General features: G+C 46.3%; 1 protein-coding gene across 5 annotated transcripts in view; it reads left to right on the top strand.

The window, feature by feature from the left end:
* nhsl1a (NHS-like 1a) overlaps window positions 1–13,610 on the top strand; it is a 23,898-nt gene extending 10,288 nt beyond the window's left edge. For 4 of the 5 annotated variants that reach the window (XM_087171164.1, XM_087171166.1, XM_023396401.2 and 1 more), the window contains 8 exons: window positions 1,336–1,446; window positions 3,364–3,512; window positions 4,729–4,963; window positions 5,090–5,221; window positions 5,305–5,684; window positions 5,769–9,813; window positions 9,904–9,991; window positions 10,785–13,610. In XM_087171164.1, the coding sequence (XP_087027290.1) occupies window positions 1,336–1,446; window positions 3,364–3,512; window positions 4,729–4,963; window positions 5,090–5,221; window positions 5,305–5,684; window positions 5,769–9,813; window positions 9,904–9,991; window positions 10,785–11,511 (5,867 nt within the window). In that variant the 3' untranslated portion in view covers window positions 11,512–13,610. The remainder of the gene's footprint in view (window positions 1–1,335; window positions 1,447–3,363; window positions 3,513–4,728; window positions 4,964–5,089; window positions 5,222–5,304; window positions 5,685–5,768; window positions 9,814–9,903; window positions 9,992–10,784) is intronic. The other variant, XM_087171163.1, reaches the window with a different exon arrangement.
* Window positions 13,611–19,533: the final 5,923 nt, after the last annotated feature.

Here is a 19,533-nt window from a genome sequence, read left to right as displayed (position 1 = left end):
CCTTTTCGTGAATACTTGGAGCCTTCCCAAGTACCACAGGAACCTCCTCAAGGATCCTCAAGCACCATGGGACCTCCACAAGGACTATTTAAGTCTTTTCAAGGACCCTGGGGATCTCGTCGAGGACATGAACCCCCTTATGGACCTCTGGAAGCCCATCTAGGCGTCAGGGATCTCCCAAGGTACATTTGTCTCTCCTGCAGTATCTTCTCAAGAGCCCAGGGAACTCCTCAATGATTATTTGGTCCTTGTTAAAGACCATTTAAGTCTCCTCAAGGACCCTTTGTACTTCTCAAGGATATCTAGGACTCCCTCAAAAACCCAGGATCTCCTCAAACAACCAATTAACCATCTCAAGAATCTCTTGATTCCTTCTCAAGGACCATTTGAGTCTCCTCAAGCATCTCTAGTACACTATCACTACTCAAGGAACTCAAGGACCACTGGTACCTTTTAAAGACCAGTGGAACTTTTTTTAAGTGTAATGACTTTCAAACTTTATACTTTATATTATTGTCTTTGTTTCATCCTTTGTTTGTTCTTGATCATATTTTGGATTCGACTCTTATAGAAAATGAGAAATGTATTTATTTAGTTATTTATCTGGACACATGATGCAGAGGTTTGTATGTAGTTGTATCTCCAACAACGTCTCGTAAGTCACAGAATTCCTCGTATCTATTTTGTTATTAATATGGTGTTTGGCTTTAATATTGATTTAAAGCAGCTTGAGTCTCGCAGCAGAGTGACGTGATGTGAGCTGCAGTGTTGCATTGTTCAGTTAGATTGTCCTTTAATGTGCTGTGTTAACAACTCATTTTGTTTGTTAATGTTTATTTGAATAAATGTGGAGGTTTGCAGCCGGTGTTCAGCTGTTACCCAGCGTCTCCTGAAAGGTGTGTGTGTGTGTGTGTGTGTGTGTGTGTGTGTGTGTGTGTGTGTGTGTGTGTGTGTGTGTGTAAACATATAAATCACTTTGGACACTTTAGTCTCCAAATGAAATATAAAGTGTTTCTGTGTCAGTGAGAGAAGTTTGTGGTTTTATATTTCAGAGTTCAGCTTCCTCCAAACTGCAGAAAACCGACACTCTGTCTTCACATCTGTCCACTAAATACCACAGCTAATCAATCTGCTGCTCCTTCAGAATAAAAGCCCTCTGGCTGTGTGTGTCTCTGAGGTCACCTTGAGCAGTGCTGAGTGCTGCAGCGCTGATCATCATTGTTCCTCTCTCTCTCTCTCTCTCTCTCTCTATGTGTGAATGGATTTGCTGAAAAGAGATTAAACACAGAAACCACTCACACACACTGAACTGTGCTTTCCTTTGTGTCTCTGCAGCAGGGGACAGGGACAGTAAGTGGTCTGTTCACTACACTACCCAGAAGCCTCAGCAGGGTCTGGTCTTCATCCCTGGGAAAAGACGATCCGGCAGCGCTGATGACCTGCGAGGTGAGAGGTCACAAGAATAACCACCAACACCACAGGACAGCTGACTCAGCATCACTCTGCCGTCTTAGCAGTTACATGTGCGTCCGATAGACTGTCCCCCTGCAACACTGGCAGGTGGGAACCAAAGGTGTTCCACACTCAAGGGGGTGTAAATAACCAACTTAAATGTGACACCGACAAATTATATATGAAATATTAAAGTACTGTGACTGATAATGACATTATATAATAAACTCAATGAATTAATATTAATTAATAATATAATAAACTCAAGTAGTATTGTACCACTTAATATACAACACAAATTAATATGGTAAATGTATAATTAATGTGTACAATAATTAAAGTTACAAAGGGTTAAATTGTTTTCACTTTTGAAATCTTATATATATATATAATAAATATTTGGCCACAAATGTAGAAGGAAACGCAGTAAACCTTTCACAATAATACATTTGAATAAGGGGTTTGATTGATTATTTAATGGCTGAAATAATCGAGTTCTGTTCAGGACTCAAACACAAACTCTCTGCAGGTCATGAAAAGTCTGATGAAGCACCGACTTCAGTTTCCTAAATAAGTGTTAAATGTGTTTCCAACCTGCCGTCGAAACAAACCTCTGATCTTATTTTTTAATTGGTTAATCCTTCAATAAATTCATCCAGCTGTTTCCTGCTGTTTACCCAGGTCACATTTAATGATGAGTTAATTATAATATACCAGGAAGTAACGACAAAAGTGTGAAATAAATGTAACTAGAGAAACAGGAAGTGGTAAAAAAGGTCTTAAAATTTAATTTATCTTTGTTTGTTGTCGTGGTGTTAAAGACGTTCTTGTCCATTTTCATAGTTGAGACTGAACATTGATCGAGGGGTGAATCTCAACATTCATATTAATTTGATCATTTGCAGTAAAAGTAAAACTCAACTAAATCTGGGTAATAGATCATAACTGTAGTTTCAGGTTTTATTGAAATATTGTCACTTATATTCTTTATACCAACCGGCCGACAAAGTTAATATTAAATATATTGATGTTTCAAAACAGAAAACGTTGAGACGTCTTGTGTCTGACGGTGTTCAGTCTTCACTCCGTCACCTTCCCTGTTTTAATGCAGCTGTTTCAATCAGGATGAAAATGGCAGCAGCTCAGTATTCAGACATCATCCATTAAAATGAACGATCAGAGAGAAAGTCTGAGTCGACTAAAGGTCGTCGTCGTCGTCGTCTTACCGTCACTGTCTCACAGCTCCGCCTCTCTCTGAGCAGCTTATGTCATCGTTCAGGAAAAGCTCCGTTCTGCCCGAACACACAGAAACACCAGCGTTCACTGATGAACCTGCTCAGTGAGGACGAGCGAATGAAACGTCTTATTGTCGCTTCAGGTATTAGCGTCACATTTGACTCCTCGAATGTTGATGAAACAGAAAATATAAAACTCTTATTTTGGGGATTTTAGCCCTGGATTCAGCTGATCTAATCAATACCTTTGACTATTGAATACTGAGAGCAGATTGCAGAGAGCTGCAGGTGTCTGCCTGCAGGACACACACACACACACACACACACACACACACACACACACACACACACACACACTCTCTGCTGGTGCAGACTGCATCACAGCAGCTGCATTGCCACATGTCACCCCCCCGCCCCAATTCACAGACAAAGGAGGAAGCTGCTCCTCTCATGTTCCTCAGTATCAATTAATGAATTTATGATTGATTGATTGAATGATTGATGATTTAGAAGAAACGGCATCATAATCAGACACTTTTTCACCTGATTTATTGATTGATTGATAATTATTGATTATTTGCCATATAAGCATCAGTGTCTAATCTTGCATCTGTTCGCTCTCGTGTGTGTGTGTGTGTGTGTGTGTGTGTGTGTGTGTGTGTGTGTGTGTGTGTAGCGTGTAACCGGCTGACTCAGCATGGCTACAGCAGACCCACCAGCTCTCACCTCCACCAACCGAGCTCCGCCTCCCCTCCGTCCTCCTCTGGCCTGGACCAATCAGAGGGCAGCACACGCAGAGGGTGGAAGGACAAAAGCAGGAAGATGGTTAGTGACACACACACACACACACACACACACACGAAAACACAGTGACACACATGATATTAACGCGGAGCTGCTGTTAGCTCATGAATATTAATGAGGCTGAACACACTGCAGCAGAACAAAGACGTCTGGGTTAAAACAGCTGCAGCAAATCTGAACCACAACTAACTAACTAACTAACTAACTAATTAACCAACTACTAATTTCAGATGAATGCATCATCCAGCTTTACTTCTCATTATATGGAGGCTGTAATCACGAGGTGTGATGTTGCTATGGATTCAGTTTCGTTTCCTGTGGGCGTTTTATTTTTTAGCCTGTATTTGTCCCGTTAACAGCAGCTGAACCAAGAACTGAAAAATCAAATTTACATTCACAACTACAATCTCTCAATCTTATCTTATATAATTTAGTTTGTTTTTGTCTCATGATGTTTTTCAATGTAAATCTTTAGTTTTTTTCTTCATGTGTTTTTTCAGTGACAGTTTTTTTTTACGCTGTCACTATTTTTTCAGTGTCACTGGTTTTCAGTTTCATTTAACCTGGTTTCTAATCCAGTTTAATCCAGGTCTGATCTAAATCTGGTTTAGTTTGATCTCAGTTATAGATCACTGTGATCGGTTCTGATTCTTTCTGGTTCAGTTTGACTCGGTCTCACAGTCTCATCTGAAGAACCTGCAGCAGCAGAAACTTACTTTCTTTTACTGCCACCTGCTGGTGAAACAGAGACACTGACACGGTTCTTCTGTCATTGTTTTGTATCCGTCATCTTTGTCTTTGACCATAATCTGTCTCCTGTGTCCTGATCACATGATTTACTTTTCTTTCTACCTTGTCTTTCCCTCCCTCGTGGTTTCTCCTCCCCGTCTCTCAGAAATCCAGATGTTTGGAGTTTCTCTCTCACTCTTGCTTTTCAGTTTGTTTCAAGTTTTCAGTTTGGAGGAGAAAGGTAAACGTGGATCAAACTAGAGTAATTTAGACTAGACTAGAAGGAACTAGACTAAACTAGAGTCTGTCCTAGTCACTCCCAACCAGACTTCAGTCAGTAGACCTGGGTGACCTCGACTGTACTGGGGTTAACGTGAGATCACAGCACACCTTACTACTAGTTTAAACGACCTTAAACTAGACTCTACTGGGGTCAAACTAGATTTAACTAGGATGAAACTCCACCTGGTTAAACTAGACTCTACTAACTTGTTTCGTTTGCCCTCAGTCGTCGGCCTCCTCAGACGAAGACGAGAGGTTCATCTTGAGCAACACACGACCTCTGACCCCGCTGGTCCTGAACCCTGTCCAACTCACCTCCTGCTGGGACGTCTTCGCCCCGGCGTACGAGCCAACCATCGACGTGGAGATGGAATCGACCCCCCGGCTTCCGACGCCGGAGGAGAAGATGAGGAAGCAGGCGGAGGCAGTTCCCGCTGATATCGTCCCGATCAATATAACAGGTAGGGGGTGGAGTCAGATCCAGAGCTGACCTGAAACTCATCATGACCTTTGACCTTTAATCAGACTTTGTAAACAGCCCAGGGCTTTGACCTGTTGAACTGTGTTTCTCGTCTTTCACACTCGAGGTGAGAGTTTTGATCGTCAGGCAAGTTTCCGAAGAACGGTGTCCAACGGTGACTCGTTGTCCCGGCGACCCCGAAAACTGAGCCGCCGCAAGACGGTTACCGGGATACCGGATGATGTCAACCGGAAGCCGGGTATGAGCTCCACCCATTCACTCACACATCCATTAATTAATCACTCAAAGGATCAATAGGTTGATCCCTCTCTCTCTCTCCAGACTCGCCTTCCGTCTCCTCCGTTCTTCCCGGTCAGTTCTCCACCGTGGGTCGACCTGCCTCCTCCTCCTGCACCTCCACCCGCCAACAGAAGACCACGGAGGAGGAGGAGGAAGAGGAGGAGGAGGAAGAGGAGGAGGAGAAGCAGCTGAGTGAAATCAGAAAGGAGGGGCAGTCGTCGGTGAGGAGGATCCGAGCCCCAAGAGGAGAGGGGATATCCAGCCTCATGGCCTCCCTCACCTCCTCCCCACGTGTCGACTGCCCATCCTCCTCTGAGGTCAGCAGCCTCCCGCGTCTGGCAACCAACTCCTCTCTGAACTCCGAGGCCAGCTGTAACAGCGCCTCCTGCAGGACCCTCAGTGCCTCCTCGTCCTGCTGCCAGGTCAGTGTCAGACAAATCATCGTCACGTGAAACTGAGTAAACGAAACAGAAAATAATCTTTCTCTCCGTCTCCTCCATTCACAGGATCTACAGGGTTTCCCCAGCGACCTCCAGCCCCTGCTGCCCTTCGACCACACCGCCAGAGTCATCCCACAGTCTCCTGTCTCCTCCTCCTCCTCTCTTCCTTCCTCCCCCGTCACCCCTTCCCTTCCCAGCACCCCGAGCTGTGGCCTGCAGCCCGAGTGGTCTTACCCCAGCGACAAGCCCCTGAATGAGGCTGCCCAACCTCACACCTCCCCCTCCTCCTCCCACTACCTCTCCTCCTCCTCAATCGCAGACTCAGAGTCTCAGTTCAGTTACCTGGCTCTGGACGAGCAGAGCTCCGCCCAGCAGGACACCACCTCCTCCTGCGATGGAGGCTCCTTCAGTGGGGAGAGATGGAGCTATGAGCTCCTCTCCCCCAGCTCCAGTGTCCACAGTGGTCAGACTGGGCGAGACTGGAACGGCATCACCCTGGAGACGAGCTGCAACCCCCTCCTCTCCTCCGGTCGCTCCTCCCCAGCGTTCACTGACAACACCTCCCTGTGCTCAGAGAGGATGATGACCTCCTCCATCTCGCTAAACCGGGAGAAAAGGAGGTCCAGCACCTCCTCCTGCTACTCTCGCACTCTCACCCGCAGCATCTCCCTCCGTAAGTCCAAGCGCCCACCTCCCCCACCGCTACGCTCCGACTCCCTGAGGCGCCGGCCAGGTCGGAGCAAGTCCGCCCGGTCCTCCTCCAGTCCCCGCCTGGAGCACCGTCCCCGCCTGGAGCACAGTCCCCGCCTGGAGCGCGCCGCCCAGCGGACCCCCACCTCGTCACCGCAGACCTTCCATGACCCCTGGGTGCCCCGGAGTAACCCCAAGAGACGCCAGAATGGGCTGAACTGTGGGACAGTCTCAACCTTTGAACCATTAAACCTCGACCCCCAGACGGGAAACTCTGATGACCCCCCCCCTGAGCACCTCCTGCCAAGCCCCGGCCACTCCCACCCCCCTGATTTTACCCCTGGATCTCCAGGCTCCGAGGAGGAGGGGCTGAGATTCACTCTCAACCCCCACCCAGCTGCCTCCTCCGTGGGGGGGCTGCAGCGCCTCGCCTCGCCCTCCAGTGGATACTCCAGCCAGTCCAACACCCCCATTCCTGGCACTCCCGTGTCCTCCCCCCTCACCCCCTCCTCCCCTCTCACAGCAAGCCCTGAAGCCTTCTCCCTCCCCCCGACCTCCCCCTTCTCCTCCTCACACCTGCCCGCCTTCCCCCTGTCCCCTGCCGTCTCCTCCCTGCCCAGGACAAGGTCTCGGGGCGAGGGGAGGCCGAAGCCCCCGGTGCCAGAGAGGAAGTCTTCGCTCTTCTCCTCCCTCTCCTCCTCGTTTTCCTCCACCTCCTCCCTCTCCTCCTGCACTTCCTCAGAGTCCTCTGCTAAGCATCCTCTTCTCCCTGCTCCTCCTCCTCCTCCTCCTCTACCAGAACGTTCCTCTCTTTCGCCTCTTGTCTTCTTCTCCCCCATTCATGAGGCTCCTCCTCTTCCTCACTCCTGCCTGTCTGCTCCTCCTTTCACCAAACTTTCCACTGCTCCTCCTTCTCCACCTTCATCTCTTCCTCCACCACCTCCTCCTCCTCCTCCACCACCTCCTCCTCTCCCACCTTCCTCTCTCCCCACTCCTCCTCCTCTTCCTCCTTCCTGCCGGCCTCCTCCTCCCCCCTACTCCTATGCTGTCAGGCAGAGCTCCCATCATGCACTAGTGTACACAGTGTCATCATCAACCAACTTCCCTCCTCCCCCAACTTCCCCACCTCCTCCCCCATTGTCTCCTCTTCCTCCTTCTTCAGAGCTCCAAGAATTGCCAATCGCTGACCTTCCTCCTCCACCTCCGCCACCTCCTCTTCCTCCTCTGACTACTCCCCCTGCCACCTCCCTACCCCCACTGAGCCCTGGTAGGTCGCCACACCGTCGTGTTAAAGTGGCCACGCCCCCTTCCCCCCTGGTCACCGCCCAAGCTTTGCAGGGCGTCAAGCTGCGCTCCATAAAGAACCATGAAGCCCTGCTAACTAGCATCGTGGTGGCTAATGCTACATCAGCTAATGCTACATCAGCTAATGCTACACTAGCTAATGCTACACTGTCAGCTGACTCCAACCAGGAACACACTGACCGACCAAGTAAAGACGCTCATCCAGTCGACTCTGTGTCGGCTGAAGTTAGTCCTGATGGAACTGGATCACATGATACTATCTGTAATGGAGCTAACATGTCCAGTGCTTTAATGGCTAATGCTAACCCTCTTAGCTTAACCAACACTGATGCAAAGCAAACTGGATGTAAATCAGATTATGATCACGATTACTACAACCTAACAAAAGGTGAGATGGTCGCCGAGTCAGGTCACACTGATCTGCAGCTACCAGGTTTTGTTCCCAGCTCAGCCAACCAGAGAAGCTCTGGACCTCAGGTGACCACGCCCACAGACATCCAGTCCGATGAACGAGGAAGGAAAGATTCAGACATGTTCGCTACGCTGGCAAACAATCGAATCTCCAGTCCTGACGGTCCCTGGGTGAAAATGCCTCCTGGTTGTGACAAAAACAGCATCAACACAATCCCCCAGCATCCCTCTCTCCAACAAGAACAGGTCAAAGAGACGATGCTAGCAGATGCTAAGCTAACAGAGCCTGCAGAGGAACGAGGAAACACTGAGGATGTTCTCCACACTGACTCTTCTGTACGTGGTGCAGCTGACGGAGAATCCTCAGAAAGTACTGATTTAAAACAGAGTAATAATGTCTGTAAGACAAGCAGCCTGACGAAGCTCCGCTCCCCGGAGAAGCCGGTCCTCCCAAAGAAGCCTGATCTTTGCATCCTGGGTCTCATGGCGTCTCCTGAAGCGCGGCGAGGACCAGGTGGCTTGACAAGCAGTGGACAAATCACATCGCCTCTCTCTGGGCTCAACGACCAATCACAGCTTCCCTCTGATCCCTCCTGCATAAACTCGCACACACATCTGACCCTTGGTTCGCCGTCATCAAAGCACCTAACGTGCTCCGCTGTCGACAAACCTGCTGACAAATCACCTGCTGACATCACCACACTCTCACCTGCCAGCTCCCCTCAGAGGCAGAAGCCACAAATTCTGCACAAGAAGCCGGATCTCTCCCTGACTTCACCCAGAAGAACAAAACTGGAGGCACCCAAAGGCTCCTCTGGGACCTGCAGCACCCTGGAGATCGCAGGTGTTGCACAGAGTCTGAGCACCACAGGGACCAGCACCTCGAAGACCAACGGGACCGCGGTTACTCTGGAGGACCGTGACGCCTCAGGAGCGCCGGGCAACGTGGAGAATAGCATCTATGGGACCTGTGGCCCCCCAGGAATCATGGGTATCACACAGGCCTGGAGTATCACTGGGACCATGAGCACCTTGGAGAACTGTGGTATCCCAGGAACGTGGGGAACCTCGGAGACGTCGAGCACCATCGGGAACTCGTGGGCTCACGGACCGGCTTCTACCCGAACAGGTGGCACCCAGACTGGAGCGACGGACCCGCGCTGCGCTGGGGTCATCGCACTCCAGAGAGATGATGAGAAAATGTTTCACAACAGGATGATGAGGTCATCGCTGGATGGAGACGAGGAGGAAGCGGTGAAAGAACGAGGGATAAAGACGGCGATGATGATGATGATGACATCTACCTCAAAGAAAAAAGACAAAGCAAAGAAGAGGAGGAAGAGGAGGCCGGGCAGACAGCTGCTCATGATGTCATCAACAATGGCGCCCTCCCCCTCCTCGTCATCGTCGTCGTCGTCATCATCTTCATCCTCATCTGGGGATGAGCGAGACGTGGTGAGAGAGAGAACGATGCAAACGAGCGAGCGAGTGAGAATGATGAAAGTGTATGAGCAAGAGACGAGCGACTCTGAGAGCTCCTGCGCTCTGATTGGTCAGAGCAGGTACTCCCTCAGCAGTGCACTGTCCAATGACAGCCTGCGGGGGGAGCTGTCGCTTCCAGACCTCCTGATACGGGAACCAGAGGAGTGCGAAGAGGAGGAGAGGACCGAGCAGGGGGCGAAGGAGGTCGGGCGAGCTCCGGATGGTGAGTTGTGTTTCCCGCTCTGTGTTTAAAGAGCCGAGTGAGTGATGTCACATCCGCCTCTAACTCCCCCTCTGTGTTTTCCCGCCCCAGCTGATCTGTTTGTGAGTGTGTCGGCAGATCAGATGTTCGTCTCCGGTCGACCGCGGACCACAGAGGATTTATTCGCCGTCATCCACAGGTGGGAACACACAGACAACATTTAAACACAGGATGCAACTATATAGATTATCTTCATCATCTTATTTCTTATTCCGAATCTTTGCTGTCACACTTCTATTCTTTAGGGAGCAACTGTAATAAGTTCCCCTTGGGGATCAATAAAGTATTCTGATTGATTGACTGATTGATTGACCAACTCATACTCACTAATCTGCTTGACCCTTCTCTCTGCCGCTGCGAAGCAGTGCAGTATGGGAAGGCACAGCATGAATGGCCTTGTAGTCGGGGATTGGCTGCAGGTAAAGATATAATGGGTCACTGAATGTGGTAGATGGAGTGAAGGTAGTTTTAATTAGATAAATCACCAAGAGTATCTCGTTAACTTCCTTAGTTTTTCCTTCTTCCACTTCTAGTCGCTGCCCCTCCCTCCTCTGTTCTGTGTTTCCCTGTTCATGAAAAAGCTTCTGGTCCCTTGTTCCCCGACCTGAAATCATTTCCTTTCTTTGTTCTTCAGCTAGTGAACCTCCTTCTTGCTCTGTAACTAAGAAGCTTGTTCTCTGATCAGACACCTTCTTGTTTTCTTCCCCTTGTGATTAAAAGCTTCCTCCCACAGACCTTCCTTCCTGTACAAATGTTTCCACGCTCTCTCTCTCTCTCTCTCTGTCTCTCTCTCTGTCTCTCTCTCTCTCTGTCTCTCTCTCTCTCTCTCTCTCTCTCTCTCTCGTTTGGTGGGTGAGGCAGCAGCCGGGACTCGGGTGTTTTCTTCCAGGACAGGGCGAGAATGTAATTCGTCTTTTTTCTGTTTGTTTCAGGTCGAAGAGGAAGATGCTAGGAAGAAGGGATGCAGAAGATGATGGACATCGCATATCGTCTTCGTCGTCCTCTTCCTCCCCCCCGGTGACTCCCACTGACCCCCTCCCCCGCCCAGCGCGACCAGCAGCCCTCCGAGGTCAAAGGTCAGCGAGGAGTGAGAGCTTCAAGGCGCTCCTGCTGAGGAAGGGAAGTCGATCTGATTCGTCGTCGAGAATCTCGGCTGTTGAGCGGCTTCGCAAAGATGCTTCTCCTACGACCTCGAGCGACCTCCAGGGAGCGCCGTCACTGCCGCCACCACCGGACCAACACCAAGTCAAAGCCACAAGCTCGTCCCTTACCTCAGATACACATGACATCAACGCCCACCTGACCCTGGACATACCAGCGTCTCCCACGTCTCCGTACAGTCAGGACTTATCTATGATGTTGGGTTTGAGACAAAGGGATCTGACACATAATGGCCTCCTCTTCACGGCCTCCTCCTCCTCCTCCCCTTTCTTCTTCCTCTCCTCCTCCTCCATGCGACCTCGCTCCCTCACTCCTCCCTGCTCGGGCAGCCGGCGCTTTGCCGCTCGCTGCCGCTTCTTCGCGGCCCCCATGACCGCCATCTTTGAGGGGGACAGTGAGGAAGAAGAGGAAGACGACGAGGTGTTCGCCAAGTCGCCGACAGGAAACCTTCCAGGAGCCGACGGAGAGCTGAGCCAGAGGTTGGTCGAGATCTCTTGATGGAAAAGGTTTACAGATGCAGCTGCAGCGTGGACGGAAAGGAGCTCACAGACAAACGTACCTGAACGTGACGATGTCTGGGTCTCCTACAGATCAGGTTTACAGCTGACCACCAACATGCTGCACTGCCTCAGCAAACTGGACTGAACTGAACTGGACTGAACTGGATCGGACTGAACTGGATCGGACTGAACTGGATCGGACTGAACTGGATCGGACTGACTCGCAGCCTGGAGCATTTAATTGAATTTACTGAAGCACACTTGGAAACTCTCTGATAAAGGACGTGTCGCTAGTTGCCACATTTATACGTTAGAAAACTACAGAAGCCTGAACAGGACATGCGTCTAATTATCCCTGATGTTTTTTCTAACGCTTGTTGAACCACGATCTTAAGAAAACAAACTCGTTGCGATGAAACAATAATTTTTTTGTGATCCTGGAAAGTAACCGTAGCCCAACATCTCCAGTTAACGAACTTAATTTAATCAAATTTGCTTTCGTCCTCTTTTTTGCTTGAACAGACACTGAACATATTTATACTCATATTCATATTTTCTTGTGACTGAACGTGTCTGTCTTCTCTGTTCAGTTTGTGAAGTTGATATTTGTTCACGAGGACGTGGGATTATTTTAATGCTGAGGAGAAACAGATTCATGATTTTCACATAAGAAGCTTGTTTTCTTGAGATCACATAGTAAATGTTATAATATAGTACAATAATAATAATAATAACAACATGTTAAGCAGCTATATTTTGAAGCTTATCCCAAAGTTTTGGCTGTTACTGATGCAGGATTCAAATAATACTTATATTAAAGATGTGATCAGACGCATTTAAATAGATTCTATTGAATTAGCAACCTGACGATTATTGGCTTTATCTTAGCAATATGTATTGAATCAGCCGCTTCTGATCAGCAGCTGTATGAAAGATAATGAAGCTCTTCATTTTAAAAAAGCATGACCTCGACTTAAAAACAAACAAACTGTTAAACTCATTAAAACTCAACAATAATAATATTTTAACATTTAATGCAAGAATTCATTTTCACATATGAGGTGAAATTAGCAGTTACCAGATCTATGTCGAACAAATGATTCATGACATGTAGGAAACACTCCAGCAGCTACCGGCTGCTAAGTTCTTGTTTTAGACAGAAAGCTGAAGAGTCTTGATTTGTTTAACTGTGGAAGAAAAGATGATGAAGGTCATTTCAGTTGCCCATTGATTGAAAACCTGAACCGATCATTTTAGCATCTTTCTAAACTGTAAAAAGCCGTATCATGCCGCACATGACAAAGCATCTTTTTAATATTACGATACTATCATGATCTCGAACAGTGAGATTGAATTAAAGTAAAAGAGGAAAGTGAACTGGAAGGTTCAGTCCCTGTTTATTATCATTATTATTAATATTTTAATATTTTTTATAACCATGTTGAGCCGTTAGCTTCCTCTCTGAGATCAGGCAGCACTGGAAATATTCCAACAGCAGCTCCTGTCATTATTATGACATTATTATTTACCATTTTATATGTTAGTACCAGCTACACTGGATGACACTGTATTTAATAAGGGATGTAGTGTTTCCTGTACTGTAAATAATCCTGTTTCATCTTCTTATCATGTTTTCTTGTTTCTACATTTGTCTTTATGTTGCTGCTGCTGCGTCTTCGTTTCTTTTCTGTAGCGTTTTTCTTCTGCTTCGGTCTCCATGTTAATGGAGCCTCAGATCTGTTTTTCTTTTTCAAAGAAAGTAGAAAAATATCAGTCTGAATGAGGATGTAACTTTATACGGTGGAGACTTTGAATTTAGAAACATAATTATCTTCTCTATGTGAATGTTCGAGGTTCAGATTTACTCTATTAACCAATAAATGTATACGATTTAACAGGGAATCTGGAAGTATGGAGAAGGAGTGAAAGAGAGGTGGGCGGACGTAAGTAGGAGAACAGGGCAAACTGAATGAAAGTGTAGTTGTATGGAGAAAGGCAGAAGTCAGAACAACTGGAAACATTTATATGTAAATAAAGGTAAGTGTATGAGATGGAGAACTGGAAGCAATAAAGGACAAACTGAATTTCTGAAATGTACCAATTTGGTTGTTTGTATTTTTTATTTCAAAGGTGAGTGTGGATGACATTGAGTTTTGCTTGTAAATGCACTTTAACTTCAGTAACCTCTCTTAATACTCCTACCACTTTTCAGCATGCTCCTCCTTTGGCCACGCCCCCAGTTAGTGAAGTCACAGCAGGTGTTTTCCATCAGCACTCAGAGGTGAAAACAGGTGCTGGAGTCAGACAGGTCGGAAACACTCAACACTTGAATGTTTAAACCTGCAGAAGAAGAAAGTTAGCTGCAGTTGAGCCACTGCTGAAGGTAAGTGTGTGGTGGATACCATCATGAATCAGGGTGCAGGTTACATCTGTGGCCACTGGGTGGTGCTGTGGATGCGTCCCGGTTGTCCAGAGACTTCAAAGCTGTTTAAAAAAAAAAACCACTGCCTCTGTTCCCTAAATTGAGTCTGTCAGGTGCTGCCTCCTCTCAGGCTGTTTACAGCTTCAGTTATGACTGTGTGGTGTTGCACATGGTTTGGAGGAGGTTTAAATGGTTCTTGACCAGTTTCAGGGGCCTGTGAGGAGGTTTAAGTGGGTGATTTTACAGATGTTATGATGAGGTTTCAGTAGTTGTTGTATTTTTACGGTTCTTGGGGAGATTTCAGTGATCTTTAAAAAGCATTTAAGATGTTTTACGGATGTTCAAGAACTTCTTAAGGAGGTTCGACAGCTTTATACGGATTGTTAAGGAGGTTTGATGGACTCAGATGTAAGTGGTTCTTCAGATTCAGTAGGTGCTTTGGGAGGTTCCACAAATTCATGATGTTTGAGGTTCTTCATGAGGTTTCAGGGGTACTCAAAGATGAAAACTGTTCTTGAAAACTTTTCTAGGGCCTTTGAAGAAGTTTGTTTGGTTTTTGGGGAAGGTCCTGTTACTGAGTTTCCTGTCCTCTTGGGAGGTACCAAAGTTTCGTAGGAAGGTCTAAAGAGTTCTTGGAGAAATTTCATCTTGGATGAGGTTTAAGAGTTAAGAGGACTTCTCTGAAAGGTTGCTGGGGAGGTTCCAGGTGTTTGTGTCGATGTTCCACTCGTTCTAAAGAGGTCGTGGATATTTTTAATGATCATCCAGGTTAATTTAAACAGAGTTAAGAGCTCATCGTAAGTATAGACTAGAAGGTTGTGGTGTTCCTGAGGTCTTTGAGGAGGTTTTAGAACTTCTTTAAAATGTTTTATGGGTTCATGAGGAAGTTTGAGAAATCCTTAAAGAAATCGGAGAGTTCTTTGGATATTTCTCGAGGTTCTTGATCTGGCTCACTGGTTCCACCAGGAGGTTACAAGGGTTCTTGATTGGGTTTGAAGGGTTGTCAGATTTTAGATGCTCCTGAGTCAGTTCTAGAGGCTTTTGAGGAGGTTTTAGGTTTCACAGTGAAGTCCATGAAACAGTGAGTGGGTTTAAGGTTCTGCGACTGAGGTTCCGAACGTTCTCATCTTACCTCTTACGTCCACCCATTATTTTCTAACTTTCTCATTAAGCTGTTGGTTTTGAATCCGTACCTGTGCTGAGAGACGAGATTAGTTTTGTGTTTGCTCACCAGTTTTGTCATTAATGAACTCCCATAAAAACGCTTGGTACTCTGTCCTAACGGAGACTTCCACGAGAACAAGCGAACAGTGTGTTCCCTGAACCGCCGGCAGCTGTGTATTTGTGTGTGGAAGAAGTCAGATGAAGCAGTGAGACAAATGTCTGTATTGTCCGATTGATGCAGCAGTGTGTCTATCCTGGAGGAATAACAGAATATGAAATGGTTATTATTGTGATTATTATGCTTTTGCCTCTGAACTCGGACAAGAAGGACACGAGACGTTTTATTTATGGCAGCCCCTGGTTGAGGTCTGAAACCAGGACACGTGTTGCTGCCGGGCGAAGAAGCTGAGCAGCTGCACGGTGGTTAGTTTGGTGCCGAGGCTTCAGAGCCCGATGAAACAGAATAAACCGTCTGGGCAGAAGACGGAGAGAACACAGAGAGTTAATCATTCAGACAGATTTATAGAGCTGTAATGGTTCAGACGTCTCCACAGTCTCCATGGACACACAGTTCTCCATGACCCTGTGACCTTTAACCCCTGTCTGTGTTTAATCCGTGTCATTAGGAACTCTCAGAGATTTTAATTGTGTGACTGTTGAGCCAAAAACATCAATGGTTTTCTTATTCTGTTATTCTTTTCTCGCTTGTTGTAATTGAGTTTCTTTTCTCCTTTTTCCAGGATCGTTAGTTAAAGTCTGTGACGGTCGAACAGTCAGTGGTGTGAGGGAAATATTTACATTTACTACTTTACTTTCAGAGGGAACCACTGCACTTTTTACTGCACGACGTCTGAGAGCTGTCGTCACTTTACAAATTAAGATCTTTACATACAAACATGAAGTACGTATAAAAACGCAACAGTGAAGACGAGTAGAGATGAAATGACAGAAAATAATAAATGTTTAAGTAATTTTCCTTGTAAAATGCAAAACATTTCACGGTTCCAGCTTCATAAATCTGACGATTTTCTTTATAATTAGATTTATTTTTTAATTATTTTAAAGTTTCGACTGTGGATTTGACAAAACAAGCGTTGGTCTGCCGTCACTTTGGATTCTGGGTAATTGTGACTGCATTTCTTTCTCTGCAGCTCAATGCAGTTTTATTTATACAGCACCAAATCATAACATACATTATAATATATCATATAATATATGATATATGATCTGCTCATAGCATTAGTTGCAGTCCTGTACAGAATAGTTAAACTACAGTAAAATCCTGCTTTTATATTAAACCATAAGTAATAACAAACTAATGATATAATACATAAGAGTAAAACACTCACAGGTTCATGTTTCTGAGCGATTTGACTTGTAATACTTTGAGTACATGTTGCAGATCAGACGTCTTCAGTAACATCAGAGCAGGACACAGTGTTTTTCTTACAGTGGAGTATTAATACTTTTATTCGACTAAAGGATGTGGACATTATCAAGGTCAATGAAACCAGACGCATCAGAACAGGTGAGATCACACGTCTCACACCTGGTGTTGTTTTTGGCTTTTCTGTTAATCACATGTGGTTGAGGCTTCGGGTAAATGGTGTGTGTATGTATGTGTGTGTTTGTGTGTTTTCTGTCGTTGTGGTAACAGTTTGCTGACAGCAGATGTGTGTGTGTGTGTGTGTGTGTGTGTGTGTGTGGAATGATAACACTAAATGAACCTAGCAGAACGGAACGCTTTCACTGAGTGTGTGTTTAGTTTCTCTTACGTCTCTCAACACAGTGAAACTGCGGCGCTGTTAACGTGACAGATGTTTTTCTCCGGTTTATTCTGTTAGGAAACAAGCTTTCTGTATGTCTCTCTCTCTCTCTCTCTCTCTCTCTCTCTCTCTTCTTCATAAGGTCTCAGTGTTCTTCCTCTCGAGAAGAACAACAGCATCAGTTTGGAGCTCGCCCAAAATGAACAAACAAACCTTTTGAGTTGTATTTTCAAGGCAAAAACAAGAGCTGATAAGCGACGTCTTGGAGAATGCTCCCTGGCTCTTGAGTTGGTCCCTGAGGTCTTTAAAGACATTTCAGAAGAAGAAGTTCCTGCCTCATGAGGAGGTTCTGGGGATCCTAAAGGGTCCAGATATTCAGGAGCTCTGGGTCATTGAGAGAGCTCCAAGGAGAAAATGGTTTTCGGGGTTCAAGAGGCATCGAAGGTGTTTCCAGAGAGTCGCAGGGTTCCTGCGGAGGTTGTCATTTATATGTTTCAGTCATGTTAGGAAATTATAGGGGTCCAGAGGTTCCAGAGATGAGAAATCTTTACAACATCTGGAGCAGGAGGTTCTGGTGTTAGAGAGATTTTAAGGGTTTTTGGGGAACTTTTCAGAGCAAGGTTTTTGTAGTCCGTCAAGGTTTTTCTAGAGAGTTCCTGGAGCTGTGTTCTTGTGTGTTCTCCAGAGGTGCCGAAGAAGCTCTTTGGTTCTTTGAGAAGGTTCCAGAGGTTCTTGAAGTACTTTAATATATTCTCCTGACTCATAAGAAGGTGGTTCTCCTGGCTCCACAGTGTCTTCTAGGCTTCCAGGCCTTTGACAAAGTTTCAGAGGTTCTTAAAGAGGCTCCAGAGATTATCAAGGAGAATTAATAGCTTGTGACTCACTGACTTTTTACAGGGTTTCAGGAGGATCCCTAAGGAGTTTTATGGAGACTCTCCTAAAGGCTCCTTGGGAAGGTCTAGAGGTCTGACAGGAGGTTCCAGAGGCTGATGAGGTTAAAAAAGTTTAAAGTGTTCTTAAGGACATTTAATAGGTTCTTTGGAAGAGTTTCAAGAGGTTCTTGGAGACGATCCAAATCAGGACATGTAGTAAATATTACAGGTCTGGATATGTACAAAGTGGAGTTAATGGCCGTGAGAAAAGTGTATCGGCACTGAAGTGACCTGCATGAATAAACAGCCTCCACTCCGAGATACAGGACATCATTCCTCTGCAAACTGCCTTTAAACCCTGTATAAATACAGGTTTAAATAACATTAACGCACGCACACACACACACACACACACACACACCTATGTATATGCTTTCTATACAAATACACATACATACGACCTGGCAGTGTCCCACATACATTCCTGATTAGTCCTGATTTCTGGTAAATCATCATTCTTTCACACTAGATGTACAAATGTGTTTACATATACAGTTCAACACACACACACACACACACACACACACACACACACACTCACTCAAAGAGAGCAGCTGAGTGATTTGATATCTGATAGAGCAGATGAACAAATAAGGGTGGAACCCTGAGAGTACAGGCCGCCATTCACATCAACAAAAAGAAGTGTGTGTGTGTGTGTGTGTGTGTGTGTGTGTGTGTGTGTGTTTAATTCTCAACTTTTGACAGTTTGGCTCGTTCCCAGCCCTCTTTACTCTTGTTATTCAGTCTTCAGTTATTGTTGCTGTGGTTGGACAGTGTTATCTTGTGTACCTTCAGTGTGCTGGATAATTGTGTTTGTGTGTTTCCACCTTGGTTTGAAGTCATTATTCTCAGAAACAACCCTTTGTGGAACCTGAAACTGTCTTTGAAATCCACAGAGAAGGCCCCGAATGCTCCAGAACTCCAGGAACACCTTGTCAGACGCCCAGAATATTGTTTATGACCGAGGAACCTCCTCACAGACTGTGAGAACCTCTTCGAAGACTTACCGAGCCCCAGAAAACATCCACAAAACCCCCTGAAGTTTCATCAGAGACAGCAGGGAGCACTTCACGGATACCTGGAACTCCTCACCGGCCTGAGATAAAACCTCTCAGGAACCTGTGGAAACCCACCAAGCATTCCTCAAAGACCACTTCATTCTCCTCATGGGCCTTAAAGACGCCCAGACACCAAGAACCTGCTCAAGAACTCCTGAACACTTTGAAAACCCTCGACTCCTTTTCAGATCCCCTAAATCCTGGTTAAAGATCCTGAACACCTCTTCAAACAACTCCAGCAACATCCTGTCGAACCTTCAGAACCTGCTTTCAGTCTCCTGCAGCTGGCACCTCCTCAAACACTCTGAACCTCCTCAAACACTCTGATCCTCCTCAAACACTCTGAACCTCCTCAAACACTCTGATCCTCCTCAAACACTCAGGACCCTCATTGCTTGTTCTATATTTTTCGCGCCTTCATAAAAAGCCCTTTAATGGTGGAAGCACCAACAGCCCAGTGAAGTGAGACGGAGAAGAGTGATGAGGAGACGTAAAGAGCATTTTTCTCTCCATCCGCTAAGAGGGAGTGGTGCGCCGCTGAAAGCAACAGGCTGCAACTCTGAAACTGTCTTTTGATGTCTGAGCGTGCGCGTCAACTGTCCGCGTGCACAAACACGCACGCACCTCCCTCCTCCTCCTCCTCCTCCTCCTCCTCCTCCTCCTCCTGTATTTCCGTAG

This window comes from Seriola lalandi, unplaced genomic scaffold (assembly GCF_002814215.2).
Source record: "Seriola lalandi dorsalis isolate HSWRI2012SDOR001 ecotype SW California unplaced genomic scaffold, Sedor1 jcf7180002054977, whole genome shotgun sequence".
In the NCBI taxonomy this organism is placed as follows: Eukaryota; Metazoa; Chordata; class Actinopteri; order Carangiformes; family Carangidae; genus Seriola; species Seriola lalandi.
This window is presented reverse-complemented; position numbering and strand designations above follow the sequence as displayed.